Source organism: Convolutriloba macropyga, chromosome 5, assembly GCF_964194025.1.
Source record: "Convolutriloba macropyga chromosome 5, txConMacr16.3, whole genome shotgun sequence".
Classification (NCBI taxonomy): Eukaryota; Metazoa; Xenacoelomorpha; order Acoela; family Convolutidae; genus Convolutriloba; species Convolutriloba macropyga.
In genome coordinates, this window is record NC_134472.1 from 11,243,953 (window position 1) to 11,264,767 (window position 20,815).

A 20,815-nucleotide genomic window follows, 5' to 3' on the forward strand; every position below is an offset into this window, starting at 1 on the left:
ATAAAGCGTAGATCTTACATATTTTGCGTCGAAATTAGCGTAGATCTTACATATTTTGCGTTGATTTTAGCGTAGATCTTACATATATTGCATTGAATTAAGCGTAGAACTTGCATATATTTCGTTGAATTTAGCCTAGATCTTACATATTTTTCGTTGAATTTAGCCGAGTTCTTACATAATTTCAACGTATTCACCGCATTTTTCATGTGAGAAGTACTGGGAAAAATTTAAAATTTTTTTAAGTTTTGAAAAAATTTTGAATTCCTAAAATGGTCTGAAATGGTTTTTGCACCGTAAGAGAGCAAATGGGTTTTTTTTGCTGACTTCATTTTTCTCGATTGTGCAGTATAGGGGTCGAAAATTAATTTTTAGAAAAAAAATTGAAAAATTTGAAATCATCAAATGGTCTGAATTGGATTTTGCACTATAAAAGAGCACAAAAAAGATTTTTTTTGACTTCTTGTTTCTCACCTTAGGAGTATAGGGTTCGAAATAGTGAAAAAATTAATTTTTCGAAAAAAAACTTGAAAAGTTCAAAATGCAAAATCCGTTTCAGACCATTTTACGATTTCAAAACTTTTTCAAGTTTTTTTTTCGAAAAATTAATTTTTTCACTATTTCGAACCCTATACTCTTAAGGTGAGAAACAAGAAGTCAGAAAAAATCTTTTTTGTGCTCTTTTATAGTGCATAATCCAATTCAGACCATTTGATGATTTCAAATTTTTCAAGTTTTTTTCGAAAAATTAATTTTCGACCCCTATACTGCACAATTGAGAAAAATGAAGTCAGCAAAGAAAACCCATTTGCTCTCTTACGGTGCAAAAACCATTTCAGACCATTTTAGGAATTCAAAATTTTTTCAAAACTTAAAAAAATTTTAAATTTTTCCCAGTACTTCTCACATGAAAAATGCGTTGAATACGTTGAAATTATGTAAGAACTCGGCTAAATTCAACGAAAAATATGTAAGATCTAGGCTAAATTCAACGAAATATATGCAAGTTCTACGCTTAATTCAATGCAATATATGTAAGATCTACGCTAAAATCAACGCAAAATATGTAAGATCTACGCTAATTTCGACGCAAAATATGTAAGATCTACGCTTTATAAGGGTTGCGGCTCTTAAGGAAACCAAGGTACGGTGGCGCAATGGTAGAAGAGGCGACAAGTAAACAGGAGGTCAGTGGTTCGAGTCCCATACCCAGAGTTCTACGCGTTGATTTTTTTTAAGATCAACGCTAAATTCAACGCAAAAATATGTAAGATCTACGCTAAATTCAACGCTAATTATGTAAGATCTACGCTAAATTCTACGCTAAATATGTCAGATCAACGCTAAATTCAACGCAAAAATATGTAAGATCTACGCTAAATTCAACGCTAAATATGTAAGATCTACGCCAAAATTCAAAGCAAAATTATGTAAGATCTACGCTAAATTCAACGCTAAATATGTAAGATCTACGCTAAAATTCAACGCTAAATATGTAAGATCTACGCCGAATTTCAACGCAAAATATATAAAATTGGCGTTGAATGCGTTGAATTTATGTAAGATCTACGCTAAATTCAACGCTAAATATGTAAGATCTACGCTAAAAATCAACGCTAAATATGTACGATCTACGCAAAATTTCAACCCAAAATATGTAAGATTGGCGTTGAATGCGTTGAAATTATGTAAGATCTACGCTAAATTCAACGCTAAATATGTAAGATCTACGCTAAAATTCAACGCTAAATATGTAAGATCTACGCCAAAATTCAACGCAAAATTATGTAAGATCTACGCTAAATCCAACGCTAAATATGTAAGATCTACGCTAAAATTCAACGCTAAATATGTAAGATCTACGCCAAATTTCAACCCAAAATATGTAAGATTGGCGTTGAATGCGTTGAAATTATGTATGATCTACGCTAAATTCAACGCTAAATATGTAAGATCTAACCCAAAATTCAACGCAAAATTATGTAAGATCTACGCTAAATTCAACGCTAAATATGTAAGATCTACGCTAAAATTCAACGCTAAATATGTAAGATCTACGCCAAATTTCAACGCAAATTATGTAAGATTGGCGTCGAATGCGTTGAATTTAAGTAAGATCTACGCAAAATTCAACGCTAAATATGTAAGATCTACGCTAAAATTCAACGCTAAATATGTAAGATCTACGCCAAAATTCAACGCAAAATTATGTAAGATTAGCGTTGAATGCGTTGAATTTATGTAAGATCTACGCTAAAATTCAACGCTAAATATGTAAGATCTACGCCAAAATTCAACGCAAAATTATGTAAGATTAGCGTTGAATGCGTTGAATTTATGTAAGATCTACGCTAAAATTCAACGCTAAATATGTAAGATCTACGCCAAAATTCAACGCGAAATTATGTAAGATTAGCGTTGAATTGGTTGAATTTATGTAAGATCTACGCTAAATTCAACGCTAAATATGTAAGATCTACGCTAAAATTCAACGCTAATCTTACATAATTTGGCGTTGAATTTTGGCGTAGATCATACATAATTAGGGTTGAGTTTTAGCGTAGATCTTACATAAATTCAACGCATTCAACGCTAATCTTACATAATTTTGCGTTGAATTTTGGCGTAGATCTTACATATTTAGCGTTGAATTTTAGCGTAGATCTTACATATTTAGCGTTGAATTTAGCGTAGATTTTACTTAAAATCAACTCATTCGACGCCAATCTTATATAATTTTGCGTTGAATTTTGGTGTAGATCTTACATATTTAGCGTTGAATTTTAGCGTAGATCTTACATATTTAGCGTTGAATTTAGCGTAGATCTTACATAAATTCAACGCATTCAACGCCAATCTTATATATTTTGCGTTGAAATTTGTCGTAGATCTTACATATTTAGCGTTGAATATTAGCGTAGATCTTACATAAGTTCAACGCATTCAACGCTAATCTTACATAATTTCGCGTTGAATTTTCGCGTAGATCTTACATAATTAGCGTTGAATTTAGCGTAGATCTTACATAAATTCAACGCATTCAACGCCAATCTTATATATTTTGCGTTGAAATTCGGCGTAGATCTTACATATTTAGCGTTGAATTTTAGCGTAGATCTTCTTACATATTTAGCGTTGAATTTAGCGTAGATCTTACATAAGTTCAACGCATTCAACGCTAATCTTACATAATTTCGCGTTGAATTTTGGCGTAGATCTTACATATTTAGCGTTGAATTTTAGCGTAGATCTTCTTACATATTTAGCGTTGAATTTAGCGTAGATCTCACTTAAATTCAACGCATTCGACGCCAATCTTACATAATTTTGCGTTGAATTTTGGTGTAGATCTTACATATTTAGCGTTGAATTTTAGCGTAGATCTTACATATTTAGCGTTGAATTTAGCGTAGATCTTACATAAATTTTACGCATTGAACGCCAATCTTACATAATTTTGCGTTTTTTAGCGTTGACACCTCGGCCCGGGAGACCTAAGTCCCAGACAGAAGCAAGTACTCCCAGGCCATACCAGGTGGAAGGTGTCCATAACAGACCGCCTTAAGCCGGATGTTGTGATGTCCAAACTTTGGTGTGTTCTTGTTCAGATACTTGTGTGCGCATCAGACTTTTGTGCGCTCATGTCCAGATTTTATTGCGTTCACCAAACTTTTATAAATTTAGCCGATGATCGTGTGTCCATGTCTATTCCTTCGTTCAGATTTTTTTATTTTTTTGTGTTTCCTGTCTATGTTACATAGAACGCACTACGCCCCATTGTTACGCCCCATTGTGGGCTCATCTTCGATCTGGACATATTTGTTTCCGTCTGTGACCTCAACTTGGGTGAAGTTGAGTGTACCATTTAAAATAAGAACTCTTCCATTAAATGTCGCATTTCAGGTGTGTTTACTTGTATATTTCTTCAAGCACGTTCTATGCTTGCGAATCATTTTGTTTGCAAGTTAATACAGATGCTCTAGTAATAAAACATTCATCGCATGAAAATTTTTCAGAAAAACTCGCTACATTATATACCCTTCTAGATTAGGCAAAACTAGTACTATTCTCTTTATTGAATTATGATATAACCATCTTCAAAACAAACATGCACGACACGGGAAACGAAGTAATGATAAAATGACATGAAGTAACTTTCAATTGCTCTTTAACAAAGTTTTTGGCTACTTTTTTTTGCTGCTCGTGTTTAGTTCAATTTTTTTTACTATTGATTCTTTTGTCTGACTGACTTTGGCCGACAAAATTTTCTTCTTTTACGTCTCGACAAGCGAGATAATTTGTTAGACCCGGGTCGAGGTGTCACCGCTAAAAATCGCTTAAAGATGTAAGATTTGCGGTGAATTTGAGTAAAAAAGTAAGATTTGCGTTCAATGCGATGAATGCGGTGAAAAAAAACTTTTAAGGGGTGAATTTTTTTTCCAGCGCTTAAGCGGTGAAAGAAAATTCTTCACGGCTACAAGCAGGATGCGGTGAAAAAAAAATTTCACCGCTACCATCAGAATGCGGTGAAAAAAAATTTCACCGCTAAAATCGAAAATCTTAGATATTCACCGCGCTAATTTCAACGCTTATCTCATATTCACAGGAAATATCATTGAAGTAATTGACAGATGGAGCAGTGGATTACGAAGCTGGTGACACGCATGAGGTAGAGGTTCGAACCCTTGCACGGCAGTTTCTTTTTTGTAAGAATTCCGGTGAATTCGGTGAAAAAAAAATTTTTCACCGCAAAATTTAACGCAATTCTTACAAAAATTCACCGCTTTCAGCGCATTCAACGCTAAAATACGCGGGCGCTTTGCGGTGAAAAAAGTTTTTTTTTCACCGCTATTCACCGCTAATCTTACATTATTTGTCAAAACCTGGACCCGGGGAGCCATAGTGTAATTTTTTGGAGAGCACTATAAGTGAGCAATTCACCAAGGGTGAGGAGACATCAAATCGTTATCTGAATAGCAATTTCTGTTTCAAATTCTGTATGAAAGTCTGGACGTCCCAAAACAATTAACAGTTAAAAATGTACCCATTGTATGCTAAACTAAAATTAGGCAAAATTATACTATAAGGAAATCATAGCTTTTGGGCAAATATTTTATATGAGTAATTGACTGCGAAAACTAATGGAATTGTCTAGATTTGTTTGGATGCTAATTATTCGGGCATATAACGTCTGAAGAAGCCGATAAAGAAACCCACAATGGCATATTTAGCATTTGATTATTTCTGAGATAATATTGTAATCAAGGTATAGGCAATATGACTACATGTGCTGATTTTGTCCGTTGTTTACGAGGGTACCAATTTTGACTTTTTGTTTCAAAAAATTTTTTCTAATTGTTAATCTGAGTCAATCGGTAAATATACATACGAAGAGCTGAATTCTTAAAAAAGTTTTATTTTCAGTCATTTCACTCAAAGGTTCATCAGACTGCAATTAAAAGGCAAGCAAAAAAATGTAAACAAAACCAACGAAGTTTTACTTTATACTAATTGGTCATATTAATTTATCATCAAAATCTTTATGAATTTGACCGGTTTCAGAGCTAAGAGGAAAATTTTTGTCCTATCAGTCGGTTTTGGTTAGAACCAAAACATTGGCTGAAAAAATCTGCCAACTGTTTCCGCGTTCTTGCAACTTCTCACCAAATCACAGGTCAATTTTTAAAAACATCTCAAAAACATGCGACTAGGTGTGAATTTCAGCAGCAAAATAAATGATATCTTAATCGCTTTGTTGAAAAAGCAAAAAACTGAAAATTTTGTCCAGTTCTGACATTTCTCAAAAAATACAAGATCAAAACAGCGGGGACCGCATTTTTCCCTCATTAAAAAAAATCAATCATAAACAAACTCGTAGCAAAGAATATGACGGGTCACGGTATGGTATGAAAAAAAGAACACTATACTAAAAAGTCTTTCATCCTATTCTTCCCTATACTTCCTATTTTTCCCCTATCTATCCAAAAAAACGCAGCTTAAATTATCACAGCTTACCAGAGCCAGTAATTATAAGGAAAGACAAAAATTTTCGAGTTTTTGTGCCTTTTTCCAATGAAGAGTCAGAACTTATGGTTTTTTTAAATTAAAATACATTATTTTTTGAGATTTTTGAGAAATGCAAAAACACTACATTTTTTAGAATTCGTTCGAAACATTTTTGTGCCTCTCAATTGTTTTGACAAGACGCCTAGTGAACGTTTTTTAATCTTGTCTAAAAATATTGAAAATTTAAGCATAGCACAGATAACTCAGAAATCGAGGTAATAAAAAAGTGTTGGAGTGCGATTTTCTGAGATTAAAATTTCTAAGAATATGCTCTTTTTGTAAAATAAATTGTTGAATGTGTTGATTTTTTCCAATACATAGAAAATGTTAACTGATACAGCAAATGAGTTACCAAAATGGCGGCTGTTTTGCAGTCATCAAAACATCTAAATTCACGTGGACAAACTTTAAATGGATTGTGTTTTTTAATTGTTTATGTTGTTTTAGTTTTTCACTTGTTGTGCTTTTTGTATGGATAACGTTTGTTTTATATATTTTTAAAATTTGTCTTTTATTTTTTCCGTTTTCACTAATATTACCTAATTAGGCTGGTCAAGCTTTAAATTTGACTTTCAATTATTTCAAAAATAGTTCCATTACCTGATGTTTGAACGCTTGCGCTCTAGTTTGAAGACAGCACAGCGCATTCTCTTATGTAATTTTTAAATCCTAACAAATAGATATAATCATTCAAGGAATCAGAAGCATGATTTTAGTACTGCGGAAAAGTATGTTTGCAGCCAAGTATGTGACGACGAAGTAATTCGTGATTGAGCGATCTGGCGGGTCTTCATTTTAATCTTCCTGAGATAGAATTTTGATTTATCAGAATACTGTATTTTTTGTTTTCTACCTTCATTAAGTTATGAAACCTTGGAGCTGGATGGCTTTTTGTGAAGGATTTTATATACACATGTTTTCTAAAGGCCTTGGAATGAAGTGGAGCGACGCCTTTGTTAGTCATATCAGAAAATATCTTCAAATCATTGAATTTCTTAAAAATAAATCGGACAATTTTCAGAGCTGAGAGGACAATTGTTTTTGGTCCTGTCAATGAGAAGTTGTCGTGGTAAGGCCTTATTTTAGGCTTTATTTGCTGAATTTTCACTGTCTTAACGACTTTTCACTGTTTGCGCTCTAGTTTGTAGATTAGCAAAGAACTTTCTCTTCTGAAGTATTTTTTAAATTCAAACAAATAGATATAATAATCTATGGAATCAGAAACAGGATGTCTGAATTGCTATAAAACCTCTTTGCAGTTGAAAATGTGACAATTAATCCGGAAAAAACTTAGCTAAAATTGTAACAGCTGATTGCCTGATCCGGCCAGCCCTCATTTTCATGCCTGTTCCGGCAGGCCCTCATTTTTATCTTCTCGGAACAGATTCATGAAATGAATAAAATTAATGTATTTGTTTTGGATAATTGCTCGCAAACGAAGTTTGTAGCAAATATATTACTCCGATTGGTCTTTTTTATGCGATTTTTCGCTTGAACGATTTTTCGTCTGACGCTTTTGACTTTTCGTCCTCAAAACGGGATAAACAGGTAGCGCCCAGAGGGCATTAAGTTTGATTAGAGGCCTTTAGCCGCGTTTATTTTTTCAAGTACTTACTGCGGTGAAATTACTGGAAAAGCCGATTTATAAATGGTCATTTTTAGGAGTTTTTGAGCCAAAAATTTTGCATTTTTCGTGTTTTTTCGTCATTTTTCCATTTTTTTGTTGGACCATTCGGAAGTTGAGGCTAGTTAAAATTGATAAAGGTGTTGTGCAAACATAAATACATTTTATGACCATTTTTAGCTATATGTTTTGGAACTCCAAACAAAGACACGCAAATTTATACTACTTTTCTATTCTTCACAATTTTTTCTCGTTTTATGAAAATTTTGTCTTTTTTTGAGTTTTATCAGCCCTAGATTTCAAGGAACCTCCTCTAGGGTTTGATATTAGGTTACTGCATAATTTTTTATTGGTGATGGAATAGTTTTCATCTTTTTAATACAACAATTTTTAGCACTTTTTTCAATTTTTTTGAAATGTATTTTTATTTTTAAGTTTCTCTAGCCTCAAGAGCAAAGAAACCTCCTTTGAGGTTATTATTATCTTAATGCACAATTTCTAGAAGTCATTAATTGTTCTCAAAGATTTTAACGTTACGAATTTTAGAATTTTTTGTGACAAAAGTTGCAATTTTTTCACTTCTTCTGAAGTTTTGAAAACAATTGTCAATATTCAAGTTTTCCAGCCTCAAGGGTCAGAAAAACGTTTTAATAATTTGATAACCAGTTAGCGGAAAAGTTTTAGGTCATGAAATAGGTTTCAACTTTTTAATATCACAAATTTTTACAATTTTGCTGAAACTTTAAATTTTTATTCCTAAACTTTTCAGTGTTTAGGTTTTTCGAGTCTCAAGAGCCGATGAAGCCTTTTAGAATTTGATAATAGAATACTGCATAGTTTCTAGTTGTAACGTTTTTTTTCAAGATTTTAATATGACGAATATTGACATTTTTTTCAAAAAAAAATAGTAATCTTCAAGTTTTTTAAACAAATTTGAATTTCTTTGGTTTTTCGGGCACCAGAGTTCCAGGGACATCCTTCAATGTTTGATGATAAGCTGCTGCATTAGATCTAGACTTAATGGAATGGTTATTAGTATTTAAAAGACTGGAGTTTTAGCAACTTTTCATTAAATTTAATTTGTTTTTCAATTCTTCCCAAAGTTATTATGTTGCAAATTTAAGGATCTTCGTGAGCCATTTAAACTCCTTAAGGCTTCAAAAGTGATACTGGATTATATAATGAGACAATGAAAGTGTTCTGAAGATGTTTTTATTACAAATTATAGCAAAATTTTCTTGAAATTTGCAATTGTTTTAAAATTTATCGAAATTTTTTGTCCTTTTCTGAGTTTAACGATCATTACTGGCAAGCGAAATCTTTATGTCTTACAGATGTGTTAAAGGACAGCACTTCATTGACATAAAGTGGGATTCAGAAATCCGTTGAGAAATCTGGAATTTCTTCTGTCGGGTTTTGCATTTTTTCAGTTTTTTCTTTGATTTAATTACGAACAAGGCTAAAAACCTGGAAGTTTCAGAGTCGAATCTCACCATGAAAAACTTTCCGAGCTGTCTCTCTCTCTCCTTCTCTCTTTCACTCTCTCCTTCTCTCTCTCTCTCTCTCTGTCAATTGAGTTTTCCAAACTTCTCTTGCTTGTTCACTTTTTATCAGTCTCTCACGCTATTCCTCTCTCTCTCTCTCTTTCTTTGTCTCTCACCTCTCTCTCTCTCTCTCTCTCTCTCTCTCTCTCTCCCTGTGTTAAATGTTAAGAGTTGTCTTGAAATACTTGTTAATTGCTCACAAACAAAGTCAGTAGCAATTACATTAATCCTGTTGGTCTGTTTTATGCGCTTTTTCTCTTGACTGATTTGATTTTCCGTCCTCTCAAAGGGGAATAAGAGGTAATGAGAGAGAACGAGCCTTTCAGCTCAATATTTTCTTAATACGCAATTCACGGATACTGTTTTGTACACATATACATATGTTGTGAAAGGCGTTTTTTAGCAATTGATCACGCCAACTTCCGTGGTCCAAAGATATCTCCCACCATTGCCCCCACTGTTCCCCCGACTGTTGGTCCCATCAGCCCCTCTCACAGTGCAACCCCTCCCCGCTGCACTCACCTCGCGCACCTTTTCAATTTCGCTTTTTGATTTCAATTGATAAATTGATTCAATTGATTTCAGTAAAAGAAACTATCCACTTGGTTTAAGTCATCATTTTTTGGCGTCAATTTACACTTGTTTTTGGACAAGACTCTTTTGACATTTTGTCTAATTGTGACATTTCTCAACAAATACAAAATCAAAAAAGCGGGGACAGCATTCTTTTTCTCATGAAAAAAATTGTTCACAAACAAAATCACAGCAAAGAATGTGACGGGTCACGGTATGGTATGAAAGAAGAACACTATACTAAAAAGTCTTTCATCCTATTCTTCCCTTTATTTCCTAATCTTCCAGTATCTTTCCTAAATATCGCAGCCTGAATTATCACAGCTTACCAGAGCCAGTAATTATAAGGAAAGACAAAAATTTTCGAGTTTTTGTGACTTTTTCCAATGAAGAGTCAGAACTTAAGGTTTTTTTAAATTAAAATACAATATTTTTTGAGAATTTTGAGATAGCCGGTTTCTGCTTTTGTCTGCAAAATGCAAAAACACTACATTTTTTAGAATTCGTTCGAAACATTTTTTTGTGCCTCTCAATTGTTTTGACAAGACGCCTAGTGAACGTTTTTTAATCTTGTCTAAAAATATTGAAAATTTAAGCATAGCACAGATAACTCAGAAATCGAGGTAATAAAAAAGTGTTGGAGTGCGATTTTCTGAGATTAAAATTTCTAAGAATATGCTCTTTTTGTAAAATAAATTGTTGAATGTGTTGATTTTTTCCAATACATAGAAAATGTTAACTGATACAGCAAATGAGTTACCAAAATGGCGGCTGTTTTGCAGTCATCAAAACATCTAAATTCACGTGGACAAATTTTAAATGGATTGTGTTTTTTAATTGTTTATGTTGTTTTAGTTTTTCACTTGTTGTGCTTTTTGTATGGATAACGTTTGTTTTATATATTTTTAAAATTTGTCTTTTATTTTTTCCTTTTTCACTAATATTACCTAATTAGGCTGGTCAAGCTTTAAATTTGACTTTCAATTATTTCAAAAATAGTTCCATTAACTGATATTTGAACGCTTGCGCTCTAGTTTGAAGAGAGCACAGCGCATTCTCTTATGTAATTTTTAAATCCTTACAAATAGATATAATCATTCAAGGAATCAGAAGCATGATTTTAGTACTGCGGAAAAGTATGTTTGCAGCCAAGTATGTGACGACGAAGTAATTAGTGATTGAGCGATCTGGCGGGTCTTCCTTTTAATCTTCCTGAGATAGAATTATGATTTATCAGAATACTCTATTTTTTGTTTTCTACCTTCATTAAATTATGAAACATTGGAGCTGGATGGCTTTTTGTGAAGGATTTTATATACACATGTTTTCTAAAGGCTTGGAATGAAGTGGAGCGACGCCTTTGTTAGTCATATCAGAACATATCTTCAAACCATCGAAATTCTGAAAATTAAATCTGACAATCTTCAGAGCTGAGAGGACAATTTTTTTTGGTCCTGTCAATGAGAAGTTGTCGTGGTAAGGCCTTATTTTAGGCTTTATTTGCTGACTTTTCACTGTCTTAACGACTTTTCACTGTTTGCTCTCTAGTTTGTAGATTAGCAAAGAATTTTCTCTTCTGAAGTATTTTTTAAATTCAAACAAATTGATATAATAATCAATAGAATAGAAACAGGATGTCTGAATTGCTATAAAACCTCTTTGCAGTTGAAAATGTGACAATTATTCCGGAAAAAACTTAGCTAAAATTGTAACTGCTGATTGCCTGATCCGGCCAGCCCTCATTTTCATGCCTGTTCCGGCAGGCCCTCATTTTTATCTTCTCCGCAGAGATTCATGAAATGAACAAAATTAATGTGATTTTAATTAATGTCTTTTTTTATGCGATTTTTCGCTTGACAGATTTTTCGTCTGACGCTTTTGACTTTTCGTCCTCAAAACGGGATAAACAGGTAGCGCCCAGAGGGCATTAAGTTTGATTAGAGGCCTTTAGCCGCGTTTATTTTTTCAAGTACTTACTGCGGTGAAATTACTGGAAAAGCCGAATTTTAAATGGTCATTTTTAGGAGTTTTTGAGCCAAAAATTTTGCATTTTTCGTGTTTTTTCGTTATTTTTTCAATTTTTCGTTGGACCATTCTGAAGTTGAGGCTAATTATAAATGATAAAGGTGTTGTGCAAACATAAATACATTTTATGACCATTTTTAGCTATATGTTTTGGAACTCCAAACAAAGACACGCAAATTTATACTACTTTTCTATTCTTCACAATTTTTTCTCGTTTTAAGAAAATTTTTGTCATTTTTTGAGTTTTATCAGCCCTAGATTTCAAGGAACCTCCTCTAGGGTTTGATATTAGGTTACTGCATAATTTTTTATTGGTGATGGAATAGTTTTCAACTTTTTAATACAACAAATTTTAGCACTTTTTTTCAATTTTTTTGAAATGTATTTTTATTTTTAAGTTTCTCTAGCCTCAAGAGCAAAGGAACATCCTTTGAGGTTAATATTATCTTAATGCACAATTTCTAGAGGTCATTAATTGTTCTCAAAGATTTTAACGTTACAAATTTTAGAATTTTTTTTGACAAAAGTTGCAATTTTTTCACTTCTTCTGAAGTTTTGAAAATAATTGTCAATATTCAAGTTTTCCAGCCTCAAGGGTCTGAAAAACGTTTGAATAATTTGATAATCAGTTAGCGGAAAAGTTTTCGCTCATGAAATAGGTTTCAACTTTTTAATATCACAAATTTTTCCAATTTCGCTGAAACTTTAAATTTTTATTCTAAAACTTTGTCAGTGTTTAGGTTTTTCGAGTCTCAAGAGCCGATGAAGCCTTTTAGAATTTGATAATAGAATACTGCATAGTTTCTAGTTGTAACGGTTTTTTTCAAGATTTTAATATGACGATTATTGACATTTTTTTCAAAAAAATTGTACTATTCAAGTTTCTTAAACAAATTTGAATTTCTTTGGTTTTTCGGGCACCAGAGTTCCAGGGACATCCTACAATGAAAGTGTTCTGAAGATGTTCTTATCACAAATTATAGCAAAAATTTCTTAAAACTTGCAATTAATTTTAAATTTTTCGAAATTTTTTGTCCCTTTTCTGACTTTAACGATCATTACTGGCAAACGAAATCTTTATGTCTTGCAGATGGGTTAAATGACAAAACTCCATAGACATAAAATGGGATTGAGAAATCCACTGACAAATCTGGAAGTTTTTCTCTTTAAAAGTTGCATTTTTCATTTTCTCTATGATTTAATTACTAAAAAGGCTAGAGGTCTGGAAGTTTCAGAGTCGAATATATCCATGAAAAACTTTCCAGTTGTTGCTCTCTCTCTCTCTTGTCAATTGCTCTCAAACAAAGTGTGTAGCCATTACATTAATCTTGTTGTTCTGTTTTGTGCGTTTTTCGTCTGACCATAAGAGGTAATGGGAAAGAAGAAGCCTTTCAGCTCACTAGTTTCTAAATATGCAATTCACGGACACTGTTTTGTACAGGTATACATATGTTTTAAAGGGCGGTTCATAGCAATTGATCCGCCAACCCCCGCGCTCTAAAGATCTATTCCAACATTGCCTTACTGTTCACCCCTCCCCACTGCTCTCACCTCGCGCACCTTTAAAATTTAGCTGTTTTTTATTTCAATCAATAAATTGATTCAGTTGAATTCAGCAAAGAATTTATCCAGTTGGGTTAAATCATTACTTTTTGTCGTCAATTTACAAGTGTTTTTTGACAAAAGTCTTTTGAAAGTTGTCTATTTACAGGTCTCTCTAGACGGGTGTCTACTGGCAACTTGTGTATCAAAAAAATGTTTTTTAACAAAGTATTGAATAATCTCAATTGAAATGAACAATTCAAATGAAAAATACGCAGCAATACAAAGTAGCAAGAGATAGTTAAGAAAATGTTTAATTTTGTACTGAAAATTTTTAATTTTTAATTTTGTCCAGATGGTTTTTTATGTATTTTTCCGCTTGACTGGTTTTTCATCTGACTCATTTGACATTTCGTCCTCAAAAGCGGGGTTAAGAGGTATTGGGGCAGAAAGAAACTTTTCAGCTCCCTTGTTTCCAAGTATGCGATTCACGGAAGCTGTTTTGGAGACGCATACTTATGGTCTGAAGGGCGGTTCTTAGAAATTGATCCCAAACCCACCCCTCTCCACCCCTACATCAACCCCCCCCCCCGCCCCAATCCCCACCCATGCACTTCATGCAGCCAAAGGTCCCCTCCAACCGTTCTCTCCCCCCCCCCAACTGTTGCCCCTCCCCCCCCCCCCCCCTGCGCTCGTCTGAGAGCAGTTCTCCCGATGATTGTCGGTTATTTTGTCCTTTTTCGATTTATGAATTTTCTTTATTGCTTATTCGTGTTGTCGCACAGACTCTTGAGCGTTTTTGTTATCCCGTATTAATAATTATATAAATTACTATGCTGACTATTCAAAATATATCATCGTCCACTATCGGAATGAAAAATTTTTAAAGTGTTTGTTTTTGACACTTTATACTTTTAATGATTTTCCTACAATTGTTTAATTATTTAATTCACTTGAAAAAAACCCAAAAAACTTTTAAAATAATGAATTGAGGACTGGTTTACTTATTAGCTTTATGTTAAAAGTTTTTTGAAGTGAGCAAGGTTGATGTTTTCAGCCAGATTGCGCAATATGCAAGCAAATTTTTCCTGGCTTTGAATAAGCCATCAAGTCGATTTGGTTTTGTTTCATGTTGACGTTCTCAATTTGCAGTATGATGGAATTTTCATTATCTTTTTTTTAATTGCCCTTCTTTATTGCTAACAAATTATTACAAAATAGAATATTATTACAAATTATTTAAAATTTTTTGTTTTTCCAAAACATTTTTCGTTGACAATGCAAAATTTGAATCCGTTGAAGAACTCCTGGAGATTAAAAAAACGCTCTGAGCTCTTAACATTGCATTGAGTTTTCTATGTTTTTCGATTTTTAAAATCTATAAGTTTTTAAAGTTTTCTTTGCCAATTTCCTCTTGGTTCTTTGCCGCTTTATTAAAGTCACGTTTTGCATTATTAAAGTCACGTTTTTCCTCAATTTTGCTGTAAAGGTCTAATTTTTAGGTTTTCTCGAATATCAAGACTCTGAAATGTTTAGATTCCTAGATGTTCTGATATAATTTTTTAAAAATTTTCATTGCGTTTCTTTTTCTTTATCAGCGAATAGAATCATACTTCTTTGAATTTCAAGCAACGTTTTCTTACATCCCAATGTTCTTCTCAAAGTACAATGTTCGAGTTTGTTGACAAAATTATCTGCGAAAAAATGTTAACCATTTGCGCGCTCAAAACAAGTTTCTCGCAGTTTTCGGGGACTCATCTGACTTATTTAATGTTTGTTATAACGGCGTTGCTTGTCGAGAGTTTTTTGTTCCGACCCTCTTGAGGGGGGAGGAACTATATACTCAACTGGAATTTTTTTTTGTTCCGTGAATTTTCGCCGCTCGATATATTCATCGTAGAGAGTTGAGACTGGTATCATTAGAAAGCTCGTCCAGCGTAGAATATGAGTGAATTCACGTTGTTTTTATTCACATTTTCCGAAATTTTTGCCTAAATTTTCGTCAATTTTGCTAAAATTTGTTATAATTTTTAAGAATAGTGTCGTTGATTTTATGTTTGAAGACGAACAAGCATTATTGATTGTTTTGATTTAATTTTTTGGTCAAAAAATCTGGATAAACATTTCAAAATTTAGCCTTTTTCATCAACAACAGCACGAAATAAGCTACTTTAGTCCACTTTGATTAAATTTGCCTACAGTACACCCCTAAACAACACTCATACAATCTTTGTAGACTCAGAGGGGGGCTATTTCTACTTCAGAGTCCGCAGAGAGTGCCTTGTAGTTAAAACTTTGCCGTTTTTTGCTTACTTTACTCGTTGATTATCAAAAATGCAAAATTTATTTTGAGTTTCAACTCAGAAATTATCTATATCTACAACATTCGAAAAATCAATTGTTCTTAACGGACAATAAGTATTAACAGGGGTAGTTTTGGGCCATTCTTGGACTGTTACAATCCAAAAAAAATCGGGTTGTAATCAGTCGGTCTTTTTTTTTAAAAAAAAAGACTTTTTTTTAATAATAAAGAACAGAACATATCAAACCAAAGCTCAGGAGTGATAGGTCCAACCAATTCGCTTGCTAAACAGCTCCAGGTTAATGCATTTAGTTTTTTAATTGAAAGTTTATGGTCGTTTCTTTTTTACAAATAATTGACTTTTCAATAAATAATGGCTTAATTAACTTTTCCTCTATTTTTTCTTAATTTGTTCAACTTCCAGCTTAGTGTCAGCAAAAAAAGACTGCTTCTTCTTTCTACTGAGTTAACATTTATTCTCGGTTAGTTTTAAGCCTGAAATTATTGTTTTCTGGCTTTGATACTACAAGATTTTAGATTTTTGTTTGTTTTGATATTTGCCAGTTTTTCACGTTTTCTAATTTTGTCACATTATCACATTATTGACAGTTCTCATGTCACCTTATTGGCATTTAGAATAAGGCACAATTGAACATATTAAAATCCTGAAAGATATAAATCATCGTTTTAATGGCCTGGACGCCTCTTTCTTGAAGAAATCAATTGAATTTTTTAATTTTGTCTTAACTGTCATTTATACTTTGTCGTTTCGGTCGTATGAAATTTCCTGTATAGTGATAGCTTTCATTGGATTTTCATGGAAGAATAGAAAAACCGATATTCTTTTATTAGCAGATAGCTGATGGCTTTTATGACTTTCAAACCCATCGTTTTCCAAAATTAAAAAAAAACTTTTTTAACTTCTCAATTTTGTTCTTTTTATGTTTCTTTTTGTTACCTAATCTCGTTAGTTGATTACAGGTCAAATATGACATTATGGGTGTCAAGGGAATAAAAAGGATTGGTGTCCCAAAATCTTTTTTTTAAAGATTTTGTTATGACCTTACTGGCTTCGACACCGCTTTTTCACAAAAAAAAGTAAATTAATTTGATTTTTGTCATATTTGACGTTCTTTTTATAGATGCCAGAATTATTCTGGATAATCATAGGTCTCGAGGGTTTCCTTTTCATGAATATACGACGATATTTAAATAGCTCTTTTTGTAATTAATGCCTTTCATGACATTGAATGTAATTTTGTTTCGAAAAAAAAATTAAAAGTATTACATACTTTAGCACTTCGCTTTTTTGTCTACTTGTTACCTAGTCTTACTAATGAATGGCCACGTACTACATTATAGCTGTTTGAAGAAGGCGCAATCAAATATATTTTGAGTGCCAAAATTTGGCTTGACGGTTTTGACAGCGTTTTCTGGCAAGTTTCAATTGAAATTTTGTTTGTTCTTTGTTGTTCTTTTTAGCCGCTCTAAAAAATGAATAAGGTCAGGTCCTAATGCCCTTCTATAGAAACAGTGGTAATCGCAAATTTGTGGTAATATTAATTTATTCCTAATGGTATTTATTACTTTGAAGTTAATTGTTTCAAAAAATAAGTTAATTTTTTTACTTTACTGTTTTTGTTCTTTTTTGTATAATTGTTACCAAACCTTTTTATGGACTGGTCGCATATGTTTTCTGGTGATTTATAAGTTATTTTTGTTTAGTTTCAGGTTTATCTGACGGTATGTTTTTAAGAGGGACATAAATTTTTTGATGTAATTAATGTTTGTTGTTGTTGTTGTTTGATTTTGCTGTTCGTTTTGACTCGCTTTCTTAATATTGACATATTACAGCAATCTAATGCATCAATTTTGACTCCACTGAGTTATTTGTATTGGAGGTTGTCTTATCGTTCATACAGAATTTTTTGAAAAAGACTTGGGCTTTTTTGGGATTCGCAAAAAATAATTTTTGGGTTTTTCTATCTGTTCCTCATTTGGTAGACAATTATGCCAAAATTGTGGATGGGCGGGGTCGGAACCTTATGTGCCATTGCACATTACCGAGCCGCCTTGTTTATTAACCAATCAAATTTTTTGCAGAAAAGCATTAAAGAACAGCCGTTCTGCTTGTGATTTCACCTGCTTTGTGAAAATCGTTGCTGATTTGATTCTTTTTTATCTCCACAAAAGCAAAGTATTGTTCACGGTTCTGTGAAATTTTTTGGACAATTTTTAAGTCAAGCCGTTCGTAATCATTGAAAACAGTTTTAAAAACGGATTGTGGGAGCATTCATACACTGATAGTTGTTGAGTCTTGGGGAAACCATCTAAAGCGTTTTTATATTTGTCCCCAAAGGCCATATGAAAAGACTTTCGCTCAACTCATGAAAAGTTTTTTTTGCTTTACTTTAACTAAGAACCTCAATTGTGTAATTCTGTGCAATATGTCCCCCCACTACTAAACTATTTGGGTCTTATCATAAGTCTAGGTCTGCATTAGAATCTGATCAGCAGTTGCTCTTGCTTTTAAATCGAAAAAAAAATGAAAATTTATCTACCTTAGCTGGGCCAGATTATTCGTACAATACTAGCTTTGTTTTCACACTCCAAAAAAGATTTGATAGCTGGGGAATTTTGTAGAACACAAAAATTATTATCAATACAGTGTCGGGAAGTGGTCTTTCAATAAGTCTAAACCTACCCAAGAAGACAGTCGGTATGTCCATTCCAAAATAAACGCAAAAATGGGGTGCCGTTTGAAACTAACACGATTTGAAAATATGGATAAACAGACGAGACTCTGAACATATAAAGTTCTTGAATGATCAGGACGTATGCATGTTCCGTCTGGGAACGTCTGGACATACCAATTTTTGATCTGGCACCTCAAACTTTGTAAGTTAAATTCCACACCACGATGTATGATTCTGAGTAATGAATGCTGTTTTCAGAAGAGAGTACTAAGCCGAGAAGACGCACTCGTCAAAGAAGTCAAAGTGGAGGTGGTGGATCATCATCTCGTAGACTCCGTTCGTTCCCAGTTTCAACTACTAGTGTTAAATTTGACATCCCAATTGAAGAGATGCTTTCGGGGCTTTTGAGGATTCCGAGCAAAGGCAACAAACACAAAATCAACAAATACAAACAGACTGTGCATCAATTGCAAGGTATTCCGTTACTATAAATACACACTAAATAAAGTCAAGGTAAATTTACCTTAACGGAGTTAAGGTAATCCGTTGATAAGGTAAGGTTATGGTAAAGTTTACCTTGGTTTTACCTTAACTTAAGTTGAGGTAAAAAAATTTATCTTAACTTTGTGGAGGTAAAATTACCTTAAATTACTTTAACTTTCTTTTGTAACGCCCTGTAGTAAAATTGCCAAAAAATGTTAGGCCTGCTAAGTATTATAATCTAAGTGGACTAACAGTGGATTTACGGTAAAAAATGAAAAAAACATGTGATCTGTCTTGCACTCGACAGTTTTGTCGCCTATTTTTAAGGATGGAAGACCTTGTCCACACTTTGCCCGATTTGTCGCAGTGGAATTTGCCAAAATCCTGGGCGCGGGCTCCGAAATTATGATTAAAATAACTGGTTTCTGTTCTGTTTGTTATAACTGAAGGATTGGTATAACTGAACAGGTAGGATTGGTATTGTGAATTCACACATTAAGTTCCAACTCGTCAATTGTAAAGCACTTATAAATTTTAAAAACGAGATCATTTTCTATCCGAGGTGCACAACCTCGGATACGTAACTGAAAATCATTTTAATTATTGATTTTAGTTCGTAGAGATTGGCAACTGTTTACTTATTTCCATTAGCTCCAAATTTTAACATCTTTTTCTGAGATAAATTTACAAAACTGAGATCTATGTTCAATTTTAATTGTACTTTTTTTCTGCTTTGTGGAGGAATAATCTGTCTACAAAATATGAGGCTGGTTTCGTAAAACTTCATGTATGCGTCTACAGTAGCTTAAAAACGAAATTTTAGCAGTTTTTTATTTGTATAAATTTTGCAACAGCTGAACACCCGAGTAGCCTGTTTTTGCACTATGGCCTTCTTTAAAAAATTGTAAAAACAAGGACACACCACCCAGGGCTAGGTGCGCCTTTGTTGTCAAACCATCAAAAACGCTCAGGGTGGTGAAGTGCGTTTTCATTACGTGCTCGAGCAACACAATAAAGTCTGCCTCCACGGTCTGTGACCTGGGCTAAAATTTGCCTAAAGTCTGATCATTAACGAGCTAAAGTCTGATCATGGTTGCATATGGTCTGGATGGGTTCGCTCATGGCTGATTTTGGTCAAGATGGTCTTGATCATTAACACGTACCTCAAACTGGGTGGTTATACCAAAGACGGATAATTATCGTTTATCGTTGTTTCCAAAAAGAACAAAAACCAAGCGAGGTTTTAGTTTAGTTTTTTTATGAAGATATTTTAAATAATTAAACCAGACATAATTTCTCGTCTCAATGTTGCGTGTTTACGTTGTTGCATGGCGCGTGACCAAAATTTTGGATATATCGTATGCACAATGGGCTTGTAACAGAATGACGAATGGCATAAAATCGAATAATTATGCATGGAATGAGACGAGAAGAAGGGGAAAAAAGTATTTTAAGGTTATTAGCTTTAGTATTATTAAGGTTATTTTAGCTTTAGTTTTTGTTAAACTTTTTCAGCTCACTCTATTATTTTAACTTAAAATATGGTCTATTCTTTATTCTCAAAAATGGAGATGTATATTTTTTTCTGTGGCTTTTGAAAAACTAGAAAAAAAACTGCAAAAATATTTTTTGTTTATCGCTTAAAAATATTTGCCATTCCTTAGTGCCTGTTGTGTTAAAAGTGTAAAATTTATAATATAAAATTATTTTTCGAAAACGAGGCAGGAATTTTGTAGACCCAATTTACACCTAAAATCATGTAAAATGAGCGAATTATTTTGTTCATTGTCCAATTTGTTTCCGGAAACACACAGTTTTTATGTATAAAGGTATGATGTCGTCAAGAAAATAGTAACACGTAACTAAACTCCTCGAAAAGCGAATGAAGTCTAGGAAATTGATGACCTCCAAAAGCAAAATCACTTATTTGATCTGATCTCATAATGAATCGCCTGTGATT

At 33.1% G+C, this 20,815-nt stretch overlaps 1 protein-coding gene across 2 annotated transcripts in view; it reads left to right on the forward strand.

Moving 5' to 3' along the window:
* LOC142339793 (uncharacterized) overlaps window positions 1-20,815 on the forward strand; it is a 64,391-nt gene that overhangs the window by 24,282 nt on the left and 19,294 nt on the right. For both annotated transcript variants that reach the window (XM_075390061.1, XM_075390062.1), the window contains exon 2: window positions 18,631-18,846. In XM_075390061.1, coding sequence (XP_075246176.1) covers window positions 18,631-18,846 — 216 coding nt within the window. The remainder of the gene's footprint in view (window positions 1-18,630; window positions 18,847-20,815) is intronic.